Here is a 20988-nt window from a genome sequence, read left to right as displayed (position 1 = left end):
TTTCGGGATTATTATTGTTCTTTGTCTTCTAGGCTGGTTAGGAGCATTGACAAGTTTATTTGGTAGCACACAGCCAGTTTGCCTATGTGTTCAAAAGAAACAGAAAATATTAAAAAACATATGTCTTTACTGGGGTTATGATTCAGTGGCATAGGTTTCTTTGTCGTTTCTATTTAGTTTTCCATCAGGTTGTATCTCGTTAACACTAGATTGCCCTTGGGGCAGACCTTCACTAACGAATTTTCAAGTTTATTATTACTGATATATGTTGTGAAGTGTCTTGTTTTCCGACAGCTGTACAGGGCAATACATAAAAACACGACAAATTACACAACGAATTGTATACATAGGTAATGCAAAAAGAAAGCAAAAATACCGAGGTAGTGTTTATGGGTTATAAACGCAAGAGATTCTGCAGATGCTGAGAATCTTGAACAACACACACAAAATGCTGGAGGAACTCAGCAGTTCAGGCAATGAACTGGCCTAGGGTCTCGGCCCGAAATCTCAACTGTTTATTCCTGTCACAGATCCTACCTGACTTGCGGAGTTCCTCGTACATTTTGTGAATGTTCTGGGATACTCGGAAACTTTCTGAGATTGCTGGCCATAAATTAAAGACCTGAAACATTAATTCTCGCCCTTCCTCTAGCCAACAATTATTATTTTTAAGCATTAGATAAAACAGACTATTGTAGAGTGGCAAACCTCCACCAGCAGAGGACACGGTCACCAACGGCGATAGACTTCCCCAGCAACCGACGCTCTCCGACTAACGTCATCAGTTCCTCACAGCACACAACACAACTCGCAATAAGCCACGCAGGGAAAAAAAATCTGCGTTAAGAGACCGAGAAATATTTTCATTTAAAAATCATATTGTTTAATAAAGTTAGACGTATCTTGTGATACTTCTGAATTTTACTCTGAATCCAATACTTATTTTTTTTCTAAGTGTAACAGGACCTGGAGGCGAGGCGCGTGCGCAGTGGGGAGCGAGGCGCATGTGAGGATTCGGCGAGGTGGCAAGCGGCGGTCGCCATGGGCAAGCTTAATGTGGTGATGCTGAGGTACCTCAGCAGGGATGATTTCAGAGTGCTTGTCGGGGTAAGTCTCAGTCTTGTTTCTATCAGCTCTGGGCTTGCTGGAGTGGTTGAGGCCTAGCCGGTGGTGTGCCGCAGTCAGTCATTCCCATACCCCAGGCTGTGTGCGTAAGCGGGGCGATTATAACTGGAAAATGGAAAATAAAAACTCCGCTTGTGCTGTGTAGATCTGAAACAAAATCATCAAATGCTAGAATCTCAAGTCAGGCGGCCGCTCTGGGAAAATAATCGATGTTTCGGATCTACGACCCTTTTCAGAGAGATTTGGGTGGGATGTGAATGATTTGTTGCGAGAGTTTGTCCTGCAAATTTGGAGGTTTACTGCCGTTTGTTTTCTGAATAGCGCAAATTTCTATTATTTTAGTGTGTTACTTAAAAAAACTGGTACATCGCAGAAAGTGTAATTTATCCACCGGTTATTTTTTTGCTTGCAATTGTTATTGAATAGAGGTCACTTCGAAATCCTTTAATTTGTCAGTTTGCACCTTGGAATGCTTTTTAACGGTCCAAATAAAAGATGATATTTGAGATGAACAAAACTTAGACTGATCTCTGTCTCGCCACATGTCTTTCTTCCACACACTAATACAATGGAAGGTTATTGCTAAAGGAGGCATTTCTGGGGCTAAGATTGATTCAACAATCATAGCTGTTTTTCATACAATTTGTGACCCTTATGCTAAAACAAAAGCATTCCCTTATAATTTACTTAAATGTTAGGGCAATGGTGTACCATGCAGAACTATTTCCAGTCCACAACCTCTCCCACGAAGAAGGACAAGTGAGAATGTTTTCATTTGCATGTACTCCACTAAGCTGTACAACACGCTAACTTGGAAACATCACATGTTTTGCAAATAAACTCTGGAACTCCTCACCCATTCTAGATACCATTACTATTAGTCTTCTGTTCCAGTCTACCATGCTGGAAATTTTCAGATGGCTTCCTGAAGTTCATTAAGACAATGCATATCATCCTGCCTTCATCAGTCTTAGTTATTGCTTCACAAATCTGTCCATTTAGTGAGACAGGATTATCCCTGAACAAAGATTTGCAGACTATCTTTGATTGGCCTTGCCTTTCCCAATGTACACAAATCCTATTCCTTAGGATCTTCTCCAATAATTTCCCTACCACCGACAGAAAGTTTACCAACCTACATGCACCTTGCTTATCCATGCTGCCTTTTTAAATAAAGGAGCAGCATTACCCTGTCCTTCGAACTTCTGATACCTTATCTGTGGTGTCAAAGATCCAAACTCTCTTGTCAGGCCTCAGCTATCTCCTCCATCATTTTTCAGAGCAACCTAGGATAGATGCCAAAAGGCCCAGGATTTTTAACAACTTTTTTTTTGTTCCTTAGCGCTTCGTTAACACTGATGACCTGCCAGATTATGCATGTATCCCTCCCAAACCTACCATCTTCCATGTCTCCTCAGTGAATACAGTAAGGAATATTAATTTAGGGCCTTGCCCATATAGGATGGTTTTATATACAGATTACATCTGACAACCAAGTCCATCTCCTGGCTTAGCTATTCAGCCCAACAGAACTGTTTCTACTAACAGGAAAAGAGGCAAAGGTGGGTTACCGACATCTTAAAAACCAGTCACTTTGGGCAGATGGTGCTCGTGGTTGGCAGCTCACCTAGAAGAAGGAAAACTGATCTCAAACCTCCGCTGTCTTGTGGCTATACCCACTCAGGGAAAAATATGGAGCTGGAGACCCTAAGGCAGTCCTATGTTGAGTTCAACTCTGACTGGCAACTCCCATGATGCTGCTGGTGCAAACTCAGTCTCTATCATTCCTTTGGATTCATCACATGCATGGAACTTGATCTCCATATTTTATTGCCCTGGCTTGCGTATCTAGTCAGCTAGGAAGCAACATCCGTGGTTGACCTTGACCAGCAGAGTCTCCAGACCTCTTCAGTGCCTAACGGGACTCACTCTCTGACCCCTTGCTTTTTATATTCTTATGGGATGTCTTTGATCTTACTGCTATAGCAGACTTTCAGATTATTGAATTATAAAAATAACAAGATTATCAAAACAAACTGAGACAAGCACTTTTAACTCCAGTTCCAGCTACAAATCTCCACAAGTTCCAGTGTTCCTCTTCTGGCTGCCTACCTGACATGCAGTCCAGATTCTTTTTTGACATTCCAGACAATGTATCAATCGGATGCTGAAGCATCAGTAATTTTTTGCAACAAAAGGCATTGGATTGTCAACATTTTACTGCACTAACAGAGCAGAAAAGAGACAGTACTGGCATTCTGAAGGTTGCAAGCAATGTGATGAGTCAATGGAAAAGCACATTCCTCATTTTGTATTCCAATGTTCGAGCAGTGCATTTCACGTGGTTACATTATGCCTGTACTTGGAATACAATATTTTGTTGTTGGTCTCCACACCCAGTGGGAGTTAATTGAGATGTCGAAGTAATCAAATTATATATGTTCTTTCACTTTTGGCTATTGGAAAACACTAAAAGAATTTGATGAGTCTATGACCTGTAACATTTCTCTTCCCATACGTGCAGCCTGATTTTCTGAATATTTCTATCAGTTTCTGTTTTTGTTCAAGAATTTGATGTTAGTGTGAGAGATGAAAAAGCACTCATCCTTGGTTTGGTGGTGGGGGGGGTGTTGGTGGAACTAGAGAAAGTTTGTTGTGGATGATTAATTAAATGGGATACAATGGATTTTGTTCAGTTGGAGCAGTTGTTTGCGATAGACAAGGAAGAATTGAATATATAAAATGTGGAAATGGTTTTGCTAAATGCTAAGATTTTTTTTATTTAGTGGCTTTTGGAATGGATTAGGAAAAACCTGCAGAGATGCTCTGTAAAGCTTGGGAAGAGAACTGGATACGTTTTTGAGAGCATTACAGGTTTCCTCCGCCATCCGAAGGTAGAGCGTTCTTATGAAAAGTTTCATAAGCTGGAATGTCGTAAAGTGAAGAAGCAATTACCATTTATTTATACAGGAAAAATTCGTGAGCATTCGCAGACCCAAAAAATAACCTACCAAATCATGCCAAATAACACATAAATCCTAAAATAACAGTAACATATAGTAAAAGCAGGAATGATAATAAATACACAGCCTATATAAAGTAGAAATACTTTTCTACAATCATTGCCGCACTGTTCTCCGTAGCGAAAATCTCACGCAAGCGCTCTCAGCAGAAACACGGCGCAAACGCTCTCGGCAGAAACACTCTCTCCAGTAACCTTTAAGCTATGTAGCTGCCAAATCATACCAAATAATACATAAAAATACACGGCCTATATAAAGTAGAAATAATGTATGTACAGTGTAGTATCACTTACTGGAATCGAGAAGTCAGCGCCGAGCACACTGATGATGGTGTGTTAGACTGAGTCGTCGGAGGTTGGGGTGGTGCAGTCGTCCCCAACCTCCGGGCAGCGAACCGATACCGATCCGCGGAGAATGCAGCAGTAGCCGGGATGCACCCAGCACATCTTTAAGAAAAAAGCTGAAATAAACAAGCTAATTAATTAGGTGCCACCCGGCACGTAAATGTTGGCCCAGATCAGAGGTGACGCAATCGGAAACGCTTGATTATGTATAGTTTTATGCTAAGTGTAACACCCTTTGAGTTTAAACTTTAAAAGGGGTTAAGATTCCACCTACCGGCTCTTTTAGGCTTTTCCGATACCTTAGAACTCATCTTGCTAACGGATGTTCAAAATAAAGCACAGCTGCTCACAGACACGTGTTCAAGCAATGCCAGCTAGAATGCAGTTCCGGGGAGGAGCTTGGCTGCACAGGGCATGCGCTGCCTTTTTTCGTAACAGTGAGGTTTCGTAAAGTGAACGTTCGAAAAGCGGGGGACACCTGTACAAGCAATATGAATATGCTTCAGTATTTCTGCAATATAATAACAAGACATAGCAGCTGTCAAGAATTTGTTTGATTTATTCCAGAGTTGGAGGATTTGCTGGTGTTTGTTTTCTCATTTAGGGTGTGGCTTTACCTTTTGCTTGTGTAGGTGACATGGTGGGGAGATCGATTGTCATTTTATTTGGTTATTTATAGTCAGTAATACATGAACTACTGAATTTTATTTCAGTTTTAATCACAGTATATCAAGTTGCCATTTTCACGTTTCATTGTCTTTCAATGCACAGGTTGAAATGGGAATGAAAAATCATGAAATTGTTCCACCCAGTCTTATTGCTTCAATATCAAATCTTAAACATGGTGGCTGCAACAAGGTCCTTCGTGAATTGGTAAAGCACAAGCTATTAGCTTACGAGCGAACAAAAAGTAAGTTTGAAACAGAAATAAGGAATTAAATAATTTACCTTGTATTAGCTTAACTTTGCATTCTTACATAAATACTACATGTATATTTTCTGAGAAAATCAGTTTTTCATTTTTCAAATGGTATTGCTTTTATTTTTCATTTGCGGCTGCTGTATTTGCTGTTCAGTAGTTTTTACCTTAGTTGAATTATTTTGTCTCTGTTTCAATTTCTAATGTTTTATAATTTTGGTGATCTATTTTGAATAGGAGGTACACAAACAAAATGTTTCTCTATCTTTGCAGTGCTTTGCCTTTTGTTTCTCTTGTCATTTGTGTATGGAGTGAAGTAGTTTGGTATTATTTTGTGTCCTTTTATGTCACAGCTGTTAATAGAACATAGAAATCTACAGCACAGTACAGGCCCTGCGGCCCACAATGTTGTGCCGACCGTGTAACCTACTGTAGAAACTGCCTAGAATTTCCCTACCACAGAGCCCTCTATTTTGCTAAACTCCATGTATCTACCTAAGAGGCTCTTAAATGACCCTATTGTATCCACTTCCACCACCGCCTCTGCCATGTGAATGATCTATCAGCTAGTGCAAAATTGCAGGTTTTTTGCTGTCTCATGCTGTTTAAAAACATTGCCATATCCATTATGCATTTATAATCTAACAAGCAAATCAATGATGGTATTCAAATTTTTACACTAGTCTCTGCCAGGAAGGGAAGATCCAAGCAAAATTATATAAAATATTCATGTTAGATATTTTTATCAAAATAGATGGTACTGGAGCTTGTATATCTCCTTCCTTATTTACTTACTTTTCTCAAAAATCCTAAGTATGCAATTGTTTTGGGACTGTGCACCTTTAAATAATGCAATAGCTATTTGGACTTTATCTAATCACAAAATAATTTGTAGTTTACAGAATGGTGTGGTGCCAATAAGGAGCCTGTATTAATGACGTTTGATTCTTGAAAGCAGAAAGATATAAGAAACAGAAACACAAACGATCTAGAGGGTGTGAATGATTATAGCAACCTAGCAGTAGCATACATGAAAACCTTGTAAAGATAGGAAAACTCCCAGTGGTCTTCAGTGTGACAATGATGCAGAAATCTTAGAGGGTGGATCTACTCCAGTTGCTGTTTACTTGGATTTCCAGAAGTCATTCAATAAGGTGCCATCTAAAAGACTTATCCATAAGAGAAGGATGCATTAATTTGGGGGTAATGTATGGATAGAGGATTGGCTAACCAATAGAAAGCAAGGAGTTGGGATAAGTGGGTGTTTCTGTGGCTGGCAGGGTCAGTGATGAGTGGAATGCCTTGGGTCAGCCCACAACTTCATTATATACATTCAGTGCCCACTTTATTAGGTACAGGAATGGAACCCAGTGTGGTCTTCTGCTGCTGTGGCTCATCAACTTCAAGGTTTGATGTGCTGTGTGTTCAGAGATGCTTTCTGCACACCACTGTTGTAATGCATGGTTATTTGAGTTTCGTGTCAGCTTGAACCAGTCTGGCCATTTTCCTTTGACCTTGCTCAGTAACAAGGCGTTTTCACCCACAGAACTGCCACTCACTCGATGTAAACTCTAGAGACTGTTGTGTGTAACTCTCTCAGGAGATCAGCTTCTGAGATAGCCAAACCACCCCAACAATCATTCCATGGTCAAAATCACTTAGATCACATTTCTTCCCCATTCTGATGTTTGATCTGAACAACAGCTGAATCTCTTGACCATGTCTGCATGCTTTTATTCATTGAGTTGCTGCTACATGATTGGCTGATTAGGTGTTTGCATTAACAAGCAGGTGTACCTAATAAAGTGACCACTGAGTGTATTTCAGATAAAGTTAGATCAATTTTTGTGTAGTAGGGGAATTAAGGATGATGAGGAAAAGCCAGGCAGGTTGAGTTGAGTGCATGACCAGATCAGCCATATTACTATTATTATTAACATAGGTACTAGCTTCCACCTCAATACTATACGTAGCTTTGTTGTGAGCATTCTCAAAATCTGGCCCATGCTTTCATTAGAAAATGAGTGTTGTTATGGCAGTTATTGAGTTTACTATTTAGGATGGAATGCAATAAAAGGCTTGAAAGAAGAAAAGTGGCTGTTATAGACTTTGCATTGGGTATCATTGGAACATATGGGTAAAGGTTGACTGTACGGAAAATTAGAGTGAGCAATTTCTCTTGTATTCTTTTGGAAAGATAGAACAATAAATAAATAAAATAGTCACATATCTGAACAGAAAATCCTACAAAAAGGTAGTGGATTTGGCCCAGTACATCACAGGTAGAGGCCTCCCAATCATTAAGCACATCTACATGAAACACAGTCATACGAAAGCAGCGTCCATCATCAGATCTTCACCACCCAGGCCATGCACTTTTCTTGCTGCTGCCATCAGTAAGAAAGTACAAGAGCCCCAGGTTTGCACTGCCAGCTTCAAAAGCGGTTACTATCCCTCAACCATCAAGCCCTTGAACAAAAGGAGATAACCACTCTCACCCACTTGCCCATCCATTGAGTTGTTCCCACAACAAATGATCTCACTTTAAGGACTTTTTAATGTTATTTCATGTCATCATGGCAATTTATTTATATTTGTACGTGGGGTGATTGATAGTTCATGGCCTAAGGTAGAAGGAGTCAATTTTAGAAAACCTAACACATTTATTTTTCCTACGTTTACACGCTTAGTCCAGCGGACGTGGAGCATACGTGGAGAAGTTGGCGTCTTGGACCTCCAGAAGTGGTCCACAGCAGTGGTAATTGATAGGTTCGTGGCCTAAAGTAGAAGATGATGAGGAGAAACTTCAAACTTCCTGCATTTTCACTCAAAGGGTTGAACTGCATATGTTGTAACGAGAGCTATATAACTCATCTCCTTCTACCTTAGGCTACGGACTTATCAATCATCTGGAGTTTGTTTTCTTCTGCACTCTACTTAATCTTTCATTGATCCTGTTACAGTTACTACTCTATAGATTTTCTGAGTATGCCTGCAGGAAAATGAATCTCAGGGTTGGATGTGGTGACATATATGTATCCTGGTAATAAAATTGACTTTGATTTCCTTGTCCTTTTTGATTAATGGCACACTTCTTTCTTTTAGCTGTACAAGGTTATCGGTTGACAAACACTGGATATGATTACCTTGCACTGAAAACGCTTTCTTCTAGAAATGTCCTGAATTCTGTTGGAAATCAAATGGGTGTCGGCAAAGAATCTGGTAAGAACACGACTGCAATAAAATTCAAAAATCCAAATAGTCTGGCATCTGCTCGGTTATTAATCCAGAAAATCTAGAGTTTGGCAGTTCTGACAGTAAACAGGTGCATGACCAGGGCTGGGGTATGTGACTGGAACTGGGGGTCTGGGATTTCCTATAATATTTCCTATTCCCTTCTGATTCCTGGGTTCGATGGAAAACTTCAAATACTACTATATAAAATCAGAAAAAGGGCAATAAAGTTGTGTGTGGCTATAAGTAGGATTAACATCCAATAGACTGGACATCTGATGGGCCAGCAAAATCATTATTGGAGTTTTGAATTTGATTCATGATAAGCCATTATCTTAACATAATTAAGGAATCACGGTATGGGAACTGTACTTCCCTCAATCGCAGGACTCTGCGGAGAGTGGTGCAGACAGCCCAGCGCATCTATAGATGTGAACTTCCCACTTTACACAAAGACAGATGTGTAAGAAAAGGACCCGAAGGATCATTGTGGACACGAATCACCCCAACCACAAACTGTTCCAGCTGCTACCATCCAGGAAACAGTACCGCAGTATAAAAGCCAGGACCAACAGGCTCCGGGGGCAGCTTCTTCCACCAGGCCATCACACTTAACTCGTGCTGACACAACTGTATTTCTATGTTATATTGACTATCCTGTTGTATATACTATTTATCTTAAATTGCATATTTAGACGGAGAAAATTTTTACTCATGTATATGAAGGATGTAAGTAATAATATATGAAGGATGTAAGTAATAACGTCAATCCGAATATGCTAATATGGTCAGTTTTTTTTAAAGTTCATATGAGTACTGCAAAAGTGCTATTTGAGTGCTTACTAGTTAAAAATGGTTTCAATCAAGTGCATCAATAACAATTTCTGTTGATTCATTGCAGACATTTATATAGTTGCAAATGAAGAGGAGCAGCAGCTTGCTTTAAAGCTACATAGATTGGGTCGTACATCATTTCGGAATTTGAAGAATAAACGTGACTACCACAAGCATCGACAAAAAATGTCCTGGCTTTATCTGTCCCGCCTTGCAGCAATGAAAGAATATGCATATATGAAGGTAGTTGATCCTTTTAAAGATTGACTTTTCACATGTTAATATTTTCTGCTAATATGTAAAGAATTCTCCTTATTGCATTTAAGGAAGTAATGTGACGTTATTTTACACTGTGGTTCTGAAAACATTTACACATCAAGCAATAATTTGATACTTTTTGTAGAATCCTGGTCATTTTAGTATGTATCTTTCCTTCAGGATAGGATTTAAATAACATTTCAGATTGTTATGGTTTTCCAAAGTCAAAATGACCTTCCATAAGTGAAGGAAATTAGGAATTCACACAAAAAATCTGTTTTCATTTTAATGCTTCCCATATGGATTAAAGGGGTAATGCAATTTAAATTTCTTTTTAAGTCAACTGAACTTTCAGTGTGAGGTTACAACTTGCCTAATAATTGAACTCCACATTACCATCAAATTGTTTGTAGTGTTTTTAAAACATTGCATGTGTGGTTAGAGTCATACATCGGGAAACAAACCATTCAGTCCACTGTATCTGTGCTGATCATCAACACCCACTTATTCTAACTACACTAATTCTACTTTATTCTCTTCATGTTTCTTTCTCAACAATCCCTGTATATTACCATTCATCTAGTGCACTGTCTACTGTAGAACTACTGCATTGTTCTGTGGCACTTGTACATGTTATCATTTTTCACTTTTATTATGCTTTATTTAGTAATTTCTCCTTGTAGTTCCCAAAATCATTTATTGCACACTACCGTTGTTTAAATGCTCTTTGTATCCCTATGTCTTTAAAGTTTTTTGTGGAACACTTTGCTCTCTAAAAGTGAGACTTGGTTTAGTGAGAGCAATTTTATCTGATAAATCAGAATCAAGCTTCATACGTAACCTACTACATAACCATAGAACTGACAGTGCTGCACTGTCAGCATTCCCTTCTTTCAGATGAGACATCCAACTATCTAGTCTTAGCTCAGGCACAAATCCCAAGCTACCAATCGAAGAAAGATCGGTATTACCATTATAGGTCAATATTTATCTTTCAACTAATGGAGTTTAATGTGGGGAAATGTGAGGTCATGAAAGGAATCAATAAATGGATTGTTACTTAAATGGTAAAGGGCTGTAGATGACTGAAGTTCCGAGATCTATAGGTACTAGGGGTGTGAATCATAAAAAGCAGTAGGCACGTCCAACAAGAGGGCATACAGCAGTGCAACCTTGATTGAAAAGGGATTGAAGTTTAAAAATGGGAGTGGGGAGCTGTTGTTGCACTTGTACAATGTGTTTGGTCAGTAGCCTAACTGGAAAAGTGGTATCGTAACATTGGAAGCAGTACAATTGGAGGATCACTGAGCTGATTCCTGGCGTGAGAGAGTTGTCTTATCAATAGAGGCTAGACATTTTGGGTCCATATTCCTTAGAGTTTAGACGAATAAAGGATGACCCTACTGAAACATAAGATTGCTTGACAATTCATAGTTCAAAGGAACTTTATTATCAAAGTACATCTACATCAATGCAAACAACCCTGAGATTCATACTCAGTAAGTCCAAGAAACATAATAGAATCAATGAAAGGTGACACCCAACAGGACAAACAACCACTGTGCAAAATACAACATAGTCTGCAAATAAAAGGAAATAATAAATCAATAAATATCAAGAGCGCAAGATAAAAAATCCTTAAAAGGGAGTTCATAGGTTATGGGGCAATTGAAGTTAACACCACTGGTTCAGAAGCTGATGGTTGAGGAGTAATAACTGTTTCTGAACCTGGTGGTGTGATTCCTGAGACTTCTGTACTTTACTCCTGAGATGGCAGCAGCAAGAAGAAAGCATGGCCTGGATGCTGAGGGTCCTTTAATGGATGCTGCTTTCCTGTGACAGCACAGATGACCTCGTTGGTGGGAGGATGATACTTGTTATGGACTGCGCCATATCCACTTCTTTTTATAGGATTTTCCATTCAAGGATATTAACCAGACCTTGATGCAGCCAGTCAGTAAACTCCATTACATATCTACAGAAGTTTGTCATAGTTTTAAATGTCGTGCCGAATCTTCACAAACTTCTACAGAAGTAGAGGCGCTGGTGTACTTTTTTCGTAATTGCACTCGCGTGCTGAGCCCAGGACAGATCTTCTGAAATGATAGCACCAAGGTATTTAAAGTTGCTCACCCTCTCCAGCTCATGGATCGGCTCATGGATATCTGGTTTCCTTCTCCTGAAGTCAGTAATCAGCTCTGTGCTTTTGCTGATGTTGAGTGAGAAGTGGTTGTTGTGGACCACTTAGCCAGATTTTCAGTCTCCCTCATATATGCTGATTCGTCACAACCTTTGATTTGGCCAATGACTGTGATGTCATCAGCAAACTTAAATATCTCATTGGAGTTGTACTTAACCTCACAGTCATAAGTGTAAAGCGAGTAGAGCAGGGGGTTAAGCACACAGCCTGGTGATGCACCTGTGCTGATGTTGATTGTAGAGGAGGAGGTGTTGCCAATCCGAACTGACTGGGAACTGCAAGTGAGGAAATCCAGAATCCAATTGCACGAGGAGGTTTTGAGGCCAAGGTCTTGAAGCTCATTGATTAGTTCTTGAGGAGGTAATAGTATTGAATGTCAAGCTGTAATCAATAAGGAGCATACTGATGTGTGCATCCTTGCTGTCCACATGGTCCAGGGTTGAGTGAAGAGCAAATGAAATGGCATCTGCTGTGGACTTTTTGTTTTAATTGGCAAATTGGAGCAGATCCAGTTACTCTTCAGGTAGGAGTTGATAGGTTTCATCACCAACCTTTCAAAGCACTTATTCACTGTGGATGTAAGTGCTACAGGGCAATAGTCATTGAGGCAGGTTACCATGTTCTTGGGCACCGGTACAATTGAAGCAATTGGGTATCTCAGACTGCCAAAACGAGAGGTTAAAGATATCGGTGAAACAGTGCGGGTCTTTAGCACTAGGGCAGGTACCCCATCTGGGCCAGATGCTTTCTGTGGGTTCACCCTCCTGAAGGATGCTCTTATGTCAGCCTCATACTGAAATCACAGGATCATCAGGAGCTGTGAGAGTTCGTGAAGCTTCCTCCATGTTTTGCTGGTCAAAGCAAGCATAGAAGACATTGAACTCATCTGGAAGCGAAGCCTTGTCACCCACGTCGCTTGGTTTCACTTTGTAAGAGGTAATAACAATCAAGCCCTGCCACAGCTGTCTAGCATCCTTCAGTGATTCAAGTTTAGTTCAGAATTGCCACTTCGCCCATGAAATGGCTTTTCCAGATACCGTACCTGGACCTCTTGTATTTTACTTGACCTAAGTGTCACTGTCTAACTGTAACCATATTTCCTACTCATTTTTCATTATTCACAGCACTGCATATTTGAAAAGGCATTTTATCTTTTTTTTTGCACAAGGAACGGTAGTCCAGTAAATGTAAATAAAAACTTCTGCTGGTAGTTAGGACATTTTGTCTCAAGCTTTGAAGGGAATAAAAAACATGTAGAATTCTACATGATCTGAGTTTCAGTTAGGTCTGAGCATGACCTTTCTATTGGAATTCAGAATGTTCAAAATGAGAATTGGTTGCTGTTGTTCTGCAAAACCACAAGGTGTCAGTATTGGAATGTTTTAACCTGTTGAGCACAACATCCAACTGGCTAGCTCCAGAGCCTCCAACATTGCAAAGATCAAATAGTTGGCTCTCCTGAAGTTCCCCAGTATGGGCATGTGATTGTCCTACACTTCTGAGTGAATACCTTAAGCATCAGAAATACTAGTTTATAAGAAGCAGCAGCCAATCAGCTGTATCTGTAATGTTCACTATCTAGAAGTTGCCCAGTGAGCACTTTGTTCCACTTTTATTGACCCATTTGGGATGCTTGGTTGACCTGAGAAGGTAGACTTTGGCAATGGAAACGCCATTAACAACAAAGTAATGGCAAATTACTAGCAACCAAATAATGGCATAACTTTGTGGTTGTGAAGTGGGCTTTGAGGAAGCTGGTGCTTGGACCAGAGTTCTTTTTAGAATTTTTTAAATCTTTTATTTGCAATTGATGAGAAGTAGCTGAGAGTAAAGGGTGGGACCGCATCCAACTTATCTATTTAAGATACACAAAGGTCCCCAAACCAACAGCTAAAGGTATGGAGTGAGAATGTTTATTTACCATTCTTTGACCAGTGCTCTTTTTACCTTAAGTGCTACAGGCAGAGTCCAGGGAAGATCCTGGCTTGGTATCTTGAGCAAGGGTAGTACAAGAAGGTTCTGAATTCCTAAAACAGGCTGAATAGCATGGTGAGGTTGGGGAGGGGGTGGATTAAATAGGCCAAATGGAATATGCCTAGATCCCATATCTATACACATGACACTGAAACCATCAACTTTCATTTTATTTCATCCCAAAGCAATACAATTACAACTTGTACTGTGAGTTGTTTTTTTACTATACAAATTTGATGTTTTATATTGTTTTGATACATTGAAAAAAATCAACGTTTTGGATCAGACACAGTCTGGAATTAAATTTCCAGGAAACTGATATTTTAAAAAATACTTGAGGAAGTTACATGGTCAAGTGCATAAAACACTAGTCATAATTTTCTATATGCTTAAAAAAGGAAATCTGTCCTTCATATTCTTCCTGTTATGTGGCAACCAGAACAGCGTACAATGCTCCAAATGTGGCCTAACGAGGTTTTATATAGTTGCTCCATGACTTGCCAGCTTTTATGTTCAGTGCCCTAACAGATGTTTGTTTCCTTTACCACTCTATCTACTTCTGTTGTCACCTTCTGGGAGATATGGACTTGCTCCCAAGATTCCTCTGTACTATTTAATAGTCTTAAGGTTCCTGCCATTTATTGTATACTTCCCCTCGCAAAGTTGAACACCTCACACTTGTGTAAATTAAACTCCATCTGTTATTCGTCTGCCAAGATTATTTATATCCTTTGACAGCCATTTTCACCATCCAGTGCTCCATCAATTTTTGTCTTCTGCAAACCTACTAATAAGTCCACCTATATATTTTCTTCCAAATGTATATCACAGAACTGGATGCAGACCACCGTTGGACACAAGGCTTCAGTCATAACATTCACCACTATCCTCTGTCTTCTGTGAGCAAACTAATTTTGAATCTAGCTTACTAGGTTTCCAGGGATCCCACACCGATCTGCTAGATTAGCCTATCATTAGAGACTTTGAATATTACCCTTATCAACTATCTTGAAATGCATCTTTTAAGTATATGTTATTATTTAAAAAGAACATGTGTTTTGATTACCAACCTTTTATGAGTATTTAGAAACAGTAAAACCCTAATCTGGCATCCTTGGGACTTTATTAGGCTGGCAGATTTTCCTGTCTACTGTTATTAATTACTCCTATATTACATGGCAGCTTAATAAAGTTTCCCATAGATCTGGTGAACTTAAAGGAGGGCATAGTAAATTTAAAGAGAGATCAGGAAGCCAAACCTGTTGAGCCACTTGTGGACCTTCTAAATTTCCAAACAATCCGTTACCAGAATTTCACTGTATATGTGGGATCTTGAAAATGTAAGATGTTTTATACAATTGCTTTATTTATGTAAAGGCTTTATATGATCGAGGATTCCCTGTTCCCAAGCCAGTGGATTTCAATAGACATGCAGTAGTCATGGAGCTCATAAATGGTTATCCCATGTGAGTATTAGTATTTTTTTCAGAGTACACTGATTCGTACAAGTGTTTTTTTTCAAATATTTCGAATGCTTTGTATCTAAACATTACTAAGTGTCCTTTGTGGTCTTCTAAGATAAAACTCTTGTTCATTGTTAACAATTGTCATTACTGCTGTTTTCAGAAAAGCTATTTTGTACTTGAATATTGCTCAAAAACTTGAGACAAGTAACTTGTGTAGCTAAAATCAAAAAGATGGGGTAACAGTAACCGTTAGGTACAGCCCTGATGACTTCACCACAGTTTAAATACATAGATGAAGGGAATAAAATCTGTTAGCATTTGAAGGTAACCAATATAGAAACCAAGGTTGAGTATAATTCTCAGTGAAAACTGTGCATATTCTCAAAATAGGAGGAAGATGATAGATTCATCGTAATTGATGAGAATTGTAAAATGCTCAATCATGAGTATGTGCAAGGAGTGGAAGTACTAAACATACCATCTTTGAAATCAGATAATCCATCAGGCTAAGGTGAAATGTATTCCAGTGTGATAAAAGTAAGGAAGGGGATATTGGAGGCGCTGACTATGTTTTCTAATATTTACTAACTGTAATGGTGTTAACTATGAATAAAAGGTAGACAGATTCGTACAAGATCAGTAAAGCTAATACATAATAATGATGTGTGTTTAGTACTGAAATAACATGGGGGAAAAAATCCCAGTTGAGAGCTGTTCCTTATTTGTTTGTAACACAGACTTAAAGCATTTTAATCTGTGAAATGAAAATTTCTAAAATTAACCAAAAATGTTAAATATGAATTTCTGTATTTAAAAAATCATCATTTGTTGTATTTTTCCTTAGGTGCCAAGTTCATCAACTTAATAATCCAGCAGCAACATATAATGAGTTAATGGACCTTATTGTGAAGCTTGCTAATCATGGTTTAATACATGGTGATTTCAATGAATTCAATTTGATGTTAGATGATGACGATCATGTCACAATGATTGATTTTCCACAGATGGTATCTACGTCTCATATAAATGCTGAATGGTAAATACAAAACCAAAATGGTTATTTATTTTTCCTTTTTATGTTAGTTGGAGTTATTTATTCTAGTTAAATCACTTGAGGGGGAAAGAACGATGTTCTAATTTGCATTTTGTTTTAGTCATTTGCAATTGCTTTGTCAAAGTATCACAAGTTTAATTTGTATGAGTTTGGTGTCTGTGTAAGAACTTAGTCATTTATTTTTCACTTACTCATTTATAGTTGCAAGCAAAAGTTTGAGAGTCCTTTGCAATCAACTGGTTTTGTGAATAATTGCAAATAAAATGTGGTCTGATCTTCCATCTAAGTCACAATAATAGACAAACACAATCTGCCTAAAGTAATAACACACAAACAATTGTACTTCTCATGTCTTTAATTAACATGTTTAATCATTTAGAGTCCAGGTTAGAGAAGTATTTGAACCCTTGTATTTGGTAACTGGTAGAACCACCTTTAACAGCAATAACCTCCATCAAACGTTTACTGTAGCTGCTAATCAGACTTCCACAACAGTGAGGAGGAATTTTAGACTATTCCTTCATACAGAACTGTTTCAGTTCATCAATATTTATGATTATGAAGACATGTAGTCCTCTTTTAGTAATGCATGCATTAAGAAATGATACATTATTTCCCCCGGTGTGATATCACAAAACACAGGACAAACCAAGACTGAAAAAACTGACAAAACCACATAATTATTACATATAGTTACAAACAGTGTAACAATACCATAACTTGACGAAGAAGTCCGTGAGCTCAGTAAAGTTCAAAGTTTGTCAAGCGTCCCACATCTCACGCAGACAGGAGAAGGAAGAAAAACTCTCCCTGCCATGCCGACCACAATCTGGCTCTGAGTCATCCGAAAACTTCGAGCTCTGATCAGCTCTCCGACACCGAGTACTAAGCGCCATCTCTGTCCGAACAATTCGACCTCCTTCTCGGTCGCCAAAAGCAGGCAAGGCTGGGGATTTTGAGGCCTACCCTCGGAAAGATTCACAACCACACTGAGATTCTTTGCATGAACAGCCCTCTTCTGGTCATGCCATAGTATCTCAATTGGGTTAAGGTCTGGACTCTGACTTGGCCATTCCAAAACACAAATTTTCTTCTTTTTAAACTATTTCTGTGTTCATTGTCTTGTTGCATCTTGCAACTATTAAGCTTTGGGTGACAGACTGCTACCCTGACATTCTCCTGTCAAATGTCTTGATACAATTTTGAATTCACTTTTCCCTCAATGATTGCAAGCTGTCCAGGCCCTGAGGCAGCAAAGCAGCCCCAAGCCATGCTGCTTCTTCCACCATGCTTCACAGTTGGAGTGAGGTCTTGGTGTTGGTGTGCATTGCCCTTTTCCCTCCAAACATAGTAATGTGCATTTCTGCCAGAAAGTTCAATGTTTGTCTCATCTGTCCACAGAACATTGTCCCAGAAGCATTATTGAACATCCAGGTGGTCTTTTGCAAACTTCAGATGTGCAATAATGTTTGTTTGTTTGTTTGTTTTCGGAGAGCAGTGGTTTCCTCTGGTGTCCTTCCGTGAACACTATTCTTCAGTGTTTTTCTTATAGTGGACACATAAACAGAGACTTGAGCAAGTTCTAGAGATTTCTGCAGGTCTTTTGCTGTCGCCTTTGGGTTCTATTTCACTTCCTTCAGCATTGTAAGTTATGCCCTTGATGTGATCTTCGCAGGATGCCCACTCCTAGGGAGAGCAGCCTTAGTACTAAATTTCCTCCATTTGTAGACAGTTTCTCTTACTGTTGACTGATGAGCACTCAGGTCTTTAGAAATGCTCTTGTAGCCTTTTCCAGTTTCATGCATCTCTACAATTATTCTAAGATCATCTGAAAGTTGGTTTGGTCGAGGCATGGTGCATTTAAACAGATTTTCTTGAGAAGAGCAGGCTCTGTCAATAACCTGACTTTGTGTATCTTTTTTAGAACAGGCACCTCTACAACTCACACCTCCAATCTCATTTGGTTGTTTGCAACACCTGACTCCAAACAGCTTTTGTAGAAGTTAATAGCCCGGAGGTTCACATACTTTCTTGAAACTAGAATGTTCAAAGGTTCAGAGGTCCAATTTAATGTCTGAGAAATGTTTACAATATACATCCTGAAATGCTTTTTCTTCTGAAACATCCATGAAAAACAGAAGTGCCCCAAAGAATGAATGATAGTTAAACATAAGAACCCCAAAGTCCCCCACAGCTCCCCTCCCTCCCATGCGTAAGCGGCAGCAAGCAACAATCCCCCTTCCACCCCCCCCACCTCCAGCAAAAAAAAAAGCAAGCATTGGCACTGCCACCGAGCACTCAAGTGTGAGCAAAGCAATAGCAAAGACACAGACTTGCAGTTACCCCAAAGACTTCCCGTTTCACCCAGCATTCGACATCACACAGGTTCTCTCTGGCCCTAATAAGGGAGAAGGAGGTGTCTCCATTGTCCCAGTGAGCGAGAGACATGACAAATAACTCGCTGGTTTGCAACGTTGCATTGCTTTTTTCGAGTTCTGTGCCTGAAGATCGCAAAGATCCCTAGTCTTCAGGCCCACAGCAGTAGATTTTTTGACTCCCCCGATGACACACGAGTCTCCTGCCGTGACACCAGCCCTCGGTCTGCCCGTCTCCAGAGCCCCGAGATCTTAGGCTTCCAAATCTGAGCCGGACTCTCAGGCAGAACCCTTGGCGTGCCGAGCAACGACCAGTCCTGAAACCCTGAGAATGGGTCCCATTCCCGCAAAGAACCAAAGTCAGCATGTAACTCCAGGTCAGGGTCTTCAAAAGAACCCTGAAAGGGATATTAAAGATGGAAGTAGAACTGTTTCCAAAGATGCAAGCAAAGGAGTCACCATTTAGTGCCATCTTAACTTTGCTTCGCCTCCGAATGTGTTCTCAATATTGAGGAGAAGTACAGTAGTTTGTGTGTTAATAGTTTAGGAAGGTTATCTTTGTTTATTATTGTGACTTGGATGAAGATCAGACCACGTTTGATGAGAAATGAATGCAGAAAACCAGGTAATTTCAAAGGATTCACAAACTTTTTCTTGCAACTGTACCTACCCACCATGGTGGGTGGTGGGAATGCTGATGCTTCATTCTAAAATAAGTGGGGGGAAGGGGAGGGTTGATGTTGCTTGTTTGTGTGTGACAGGGGTGAGGGCTTTGGGGTTCTTGCATCTTTTTTCTGTCCTTTCATTCTTTGAGGGAGGGGTTTTCTTCTATTTCAGGGATATCTGTAGAGAGTAAGAATTTCAGGTTTTATATTGCAGCGGTTCCCAACGACCGGGCCGCAAAGCATGCGCTACCGGGCTGCGAGGAAATGATATGATTTGGCAATATGAGTCAGCTGCACCTTTCCTCATTCCTTGTCACGGCCACTGTTGAGCTTGAACACATGCGAGGTCATTACGCACGCGTCATCCATGTCAGCGCCGAAGGAGATCAACTCCTCGAGCTTGCAAATGACGGCGGGCTGAAAAGTATGTTTGACATAACATCTCTGCTAGCATTCTGGATCAAAGTCAAGGCTAAATATCCTGAGGTAGCCACGAAAGCACTGAAAACGTTGCTTCCATTTCCAACATATCTCTGCGATGAATGTAACGAAAATTAAATTGCGGAATAGACTGGACATAAGGAACCTTCTTTGAGTATCGCTGTCTCCCATCACCCCTCGATGGGACCGTCTTGTTGCAGAGAAACAAGTCCAGGGCTCCCACTGATTCAGCGATATTGGTCTGTTGCAATGATTTTATATGTTCATACGGGGAAAATATGTGCTGTGTGTTTAACATCCAAATGTTACTTAAAATGTTATGATATTGACTTATATAGCCATATAACAATTACAGCACGGAAACAGGCGATCTCTGCCCTTCTACTCCGTGCCGAACGCAACTCTCACCTAGTCCCACCGACCTGCACTCAGCCCATAACCCTCCATTCCTTTCCTGTCTATATACCTATCCAATTTTTTTTTTAATGATAATACCGAACCTGCCTCTACCACTTCTACTGGAAGTTCGTTCAACACTTACTTCAAGCTCCCCTGATAATTGACTTATCGCTATAGTCATGCGAGGAAAATATGCGCTGTGTTCAATATTAAATTTGTTAGATAAACCCTCTTAGAAATGAAATTGAGTGTATTAGCCACTTATCACCTACATTGCGTTCGTGATTAACACATTAAGACTCCCCCCGAACAGAATCGCCAAAAACGATTTGTAAAAAAGTCAGTACGTATGCACACTGGTTCCCGCGCAAGGCTTCATGGCCATTGTAGTCTCTCTTGGGGTAAATCCAACGTATTTGACTGCTACTCTTGTTCGTTGGCAACCCTAACCCCCCCCCAGTCGCCCGGCTCGCAAGAATATTGTCAATATGAAACCGGTCCGCAGTGTGAAAAAGGTTGGAGACCCCTGTTATATTGTATACATACTCTGATATTAAATAGAAGTATTGAACACATCCACCCACCAAATTGGTTCACAGGAAAGAACATACAAACTCCTTACAGACTGCTGGAATTGAGCTCTGGGATGCCCCAAGCAGTAATAGTATTGTGCCAAC

General features: G+C 39.8%; 1 protein-coding gene across 1 annotated transcript in view; it reads left to right on the top strand.

Annotated features, from left to right (window-relative positions):
• The first annotated feature begins 981 nt into the window (after positions 1–981).
• The window catches only part of riok2 (RIO kinase 2 (yeast)), a 31823-nt gene continuing 11816 nt past the window's right edge, over positions 982–20988 (top strand). The window contains exons 1-6 of the mRNA XM_072281321.1: positions 982–1107; positions 5264–5402; positions 8517–8633; positions 9547–9722; positions 15289–15377; positions 16222–16413. Of these exons, the coding sequence (XP_072137422.1) occupies positions 1042–1107; positions 5264–5402; positions 8517–8633; positions 9547–9722; positions 15289–15377; positions 16222–16413 (779 nt within the window). The 5' untranslated portion in view covers positions 982–1041. The remainder of the gene's footprint in view (positions 1108–5263; positions 5403–8516; positions 8634–9546; positions 9723–15288; positions 15378–16221; positions 16414–20988) is intronic.

The sequence above is a fragment of the Mobula birostris genome, chromosome 17, assembly GCF_030028105.1.
Source record: "Mobula birostris isolate sMobBir1 chromosome 17, sMobBir1.hap1, whole genome shotgun sequence".
Lineage (NCBI taxonomy): Eukaryota > Metazoa > Chordata > Chondrichthyes > Myliobatiformes > Myliobatidae > Mobula > Mobula birostris.
The sequence above is the reverse complement of the archived record's forward strand: the minus strand, read 5'-3'. Positions and strand labels throughout refer to the sequence as shown.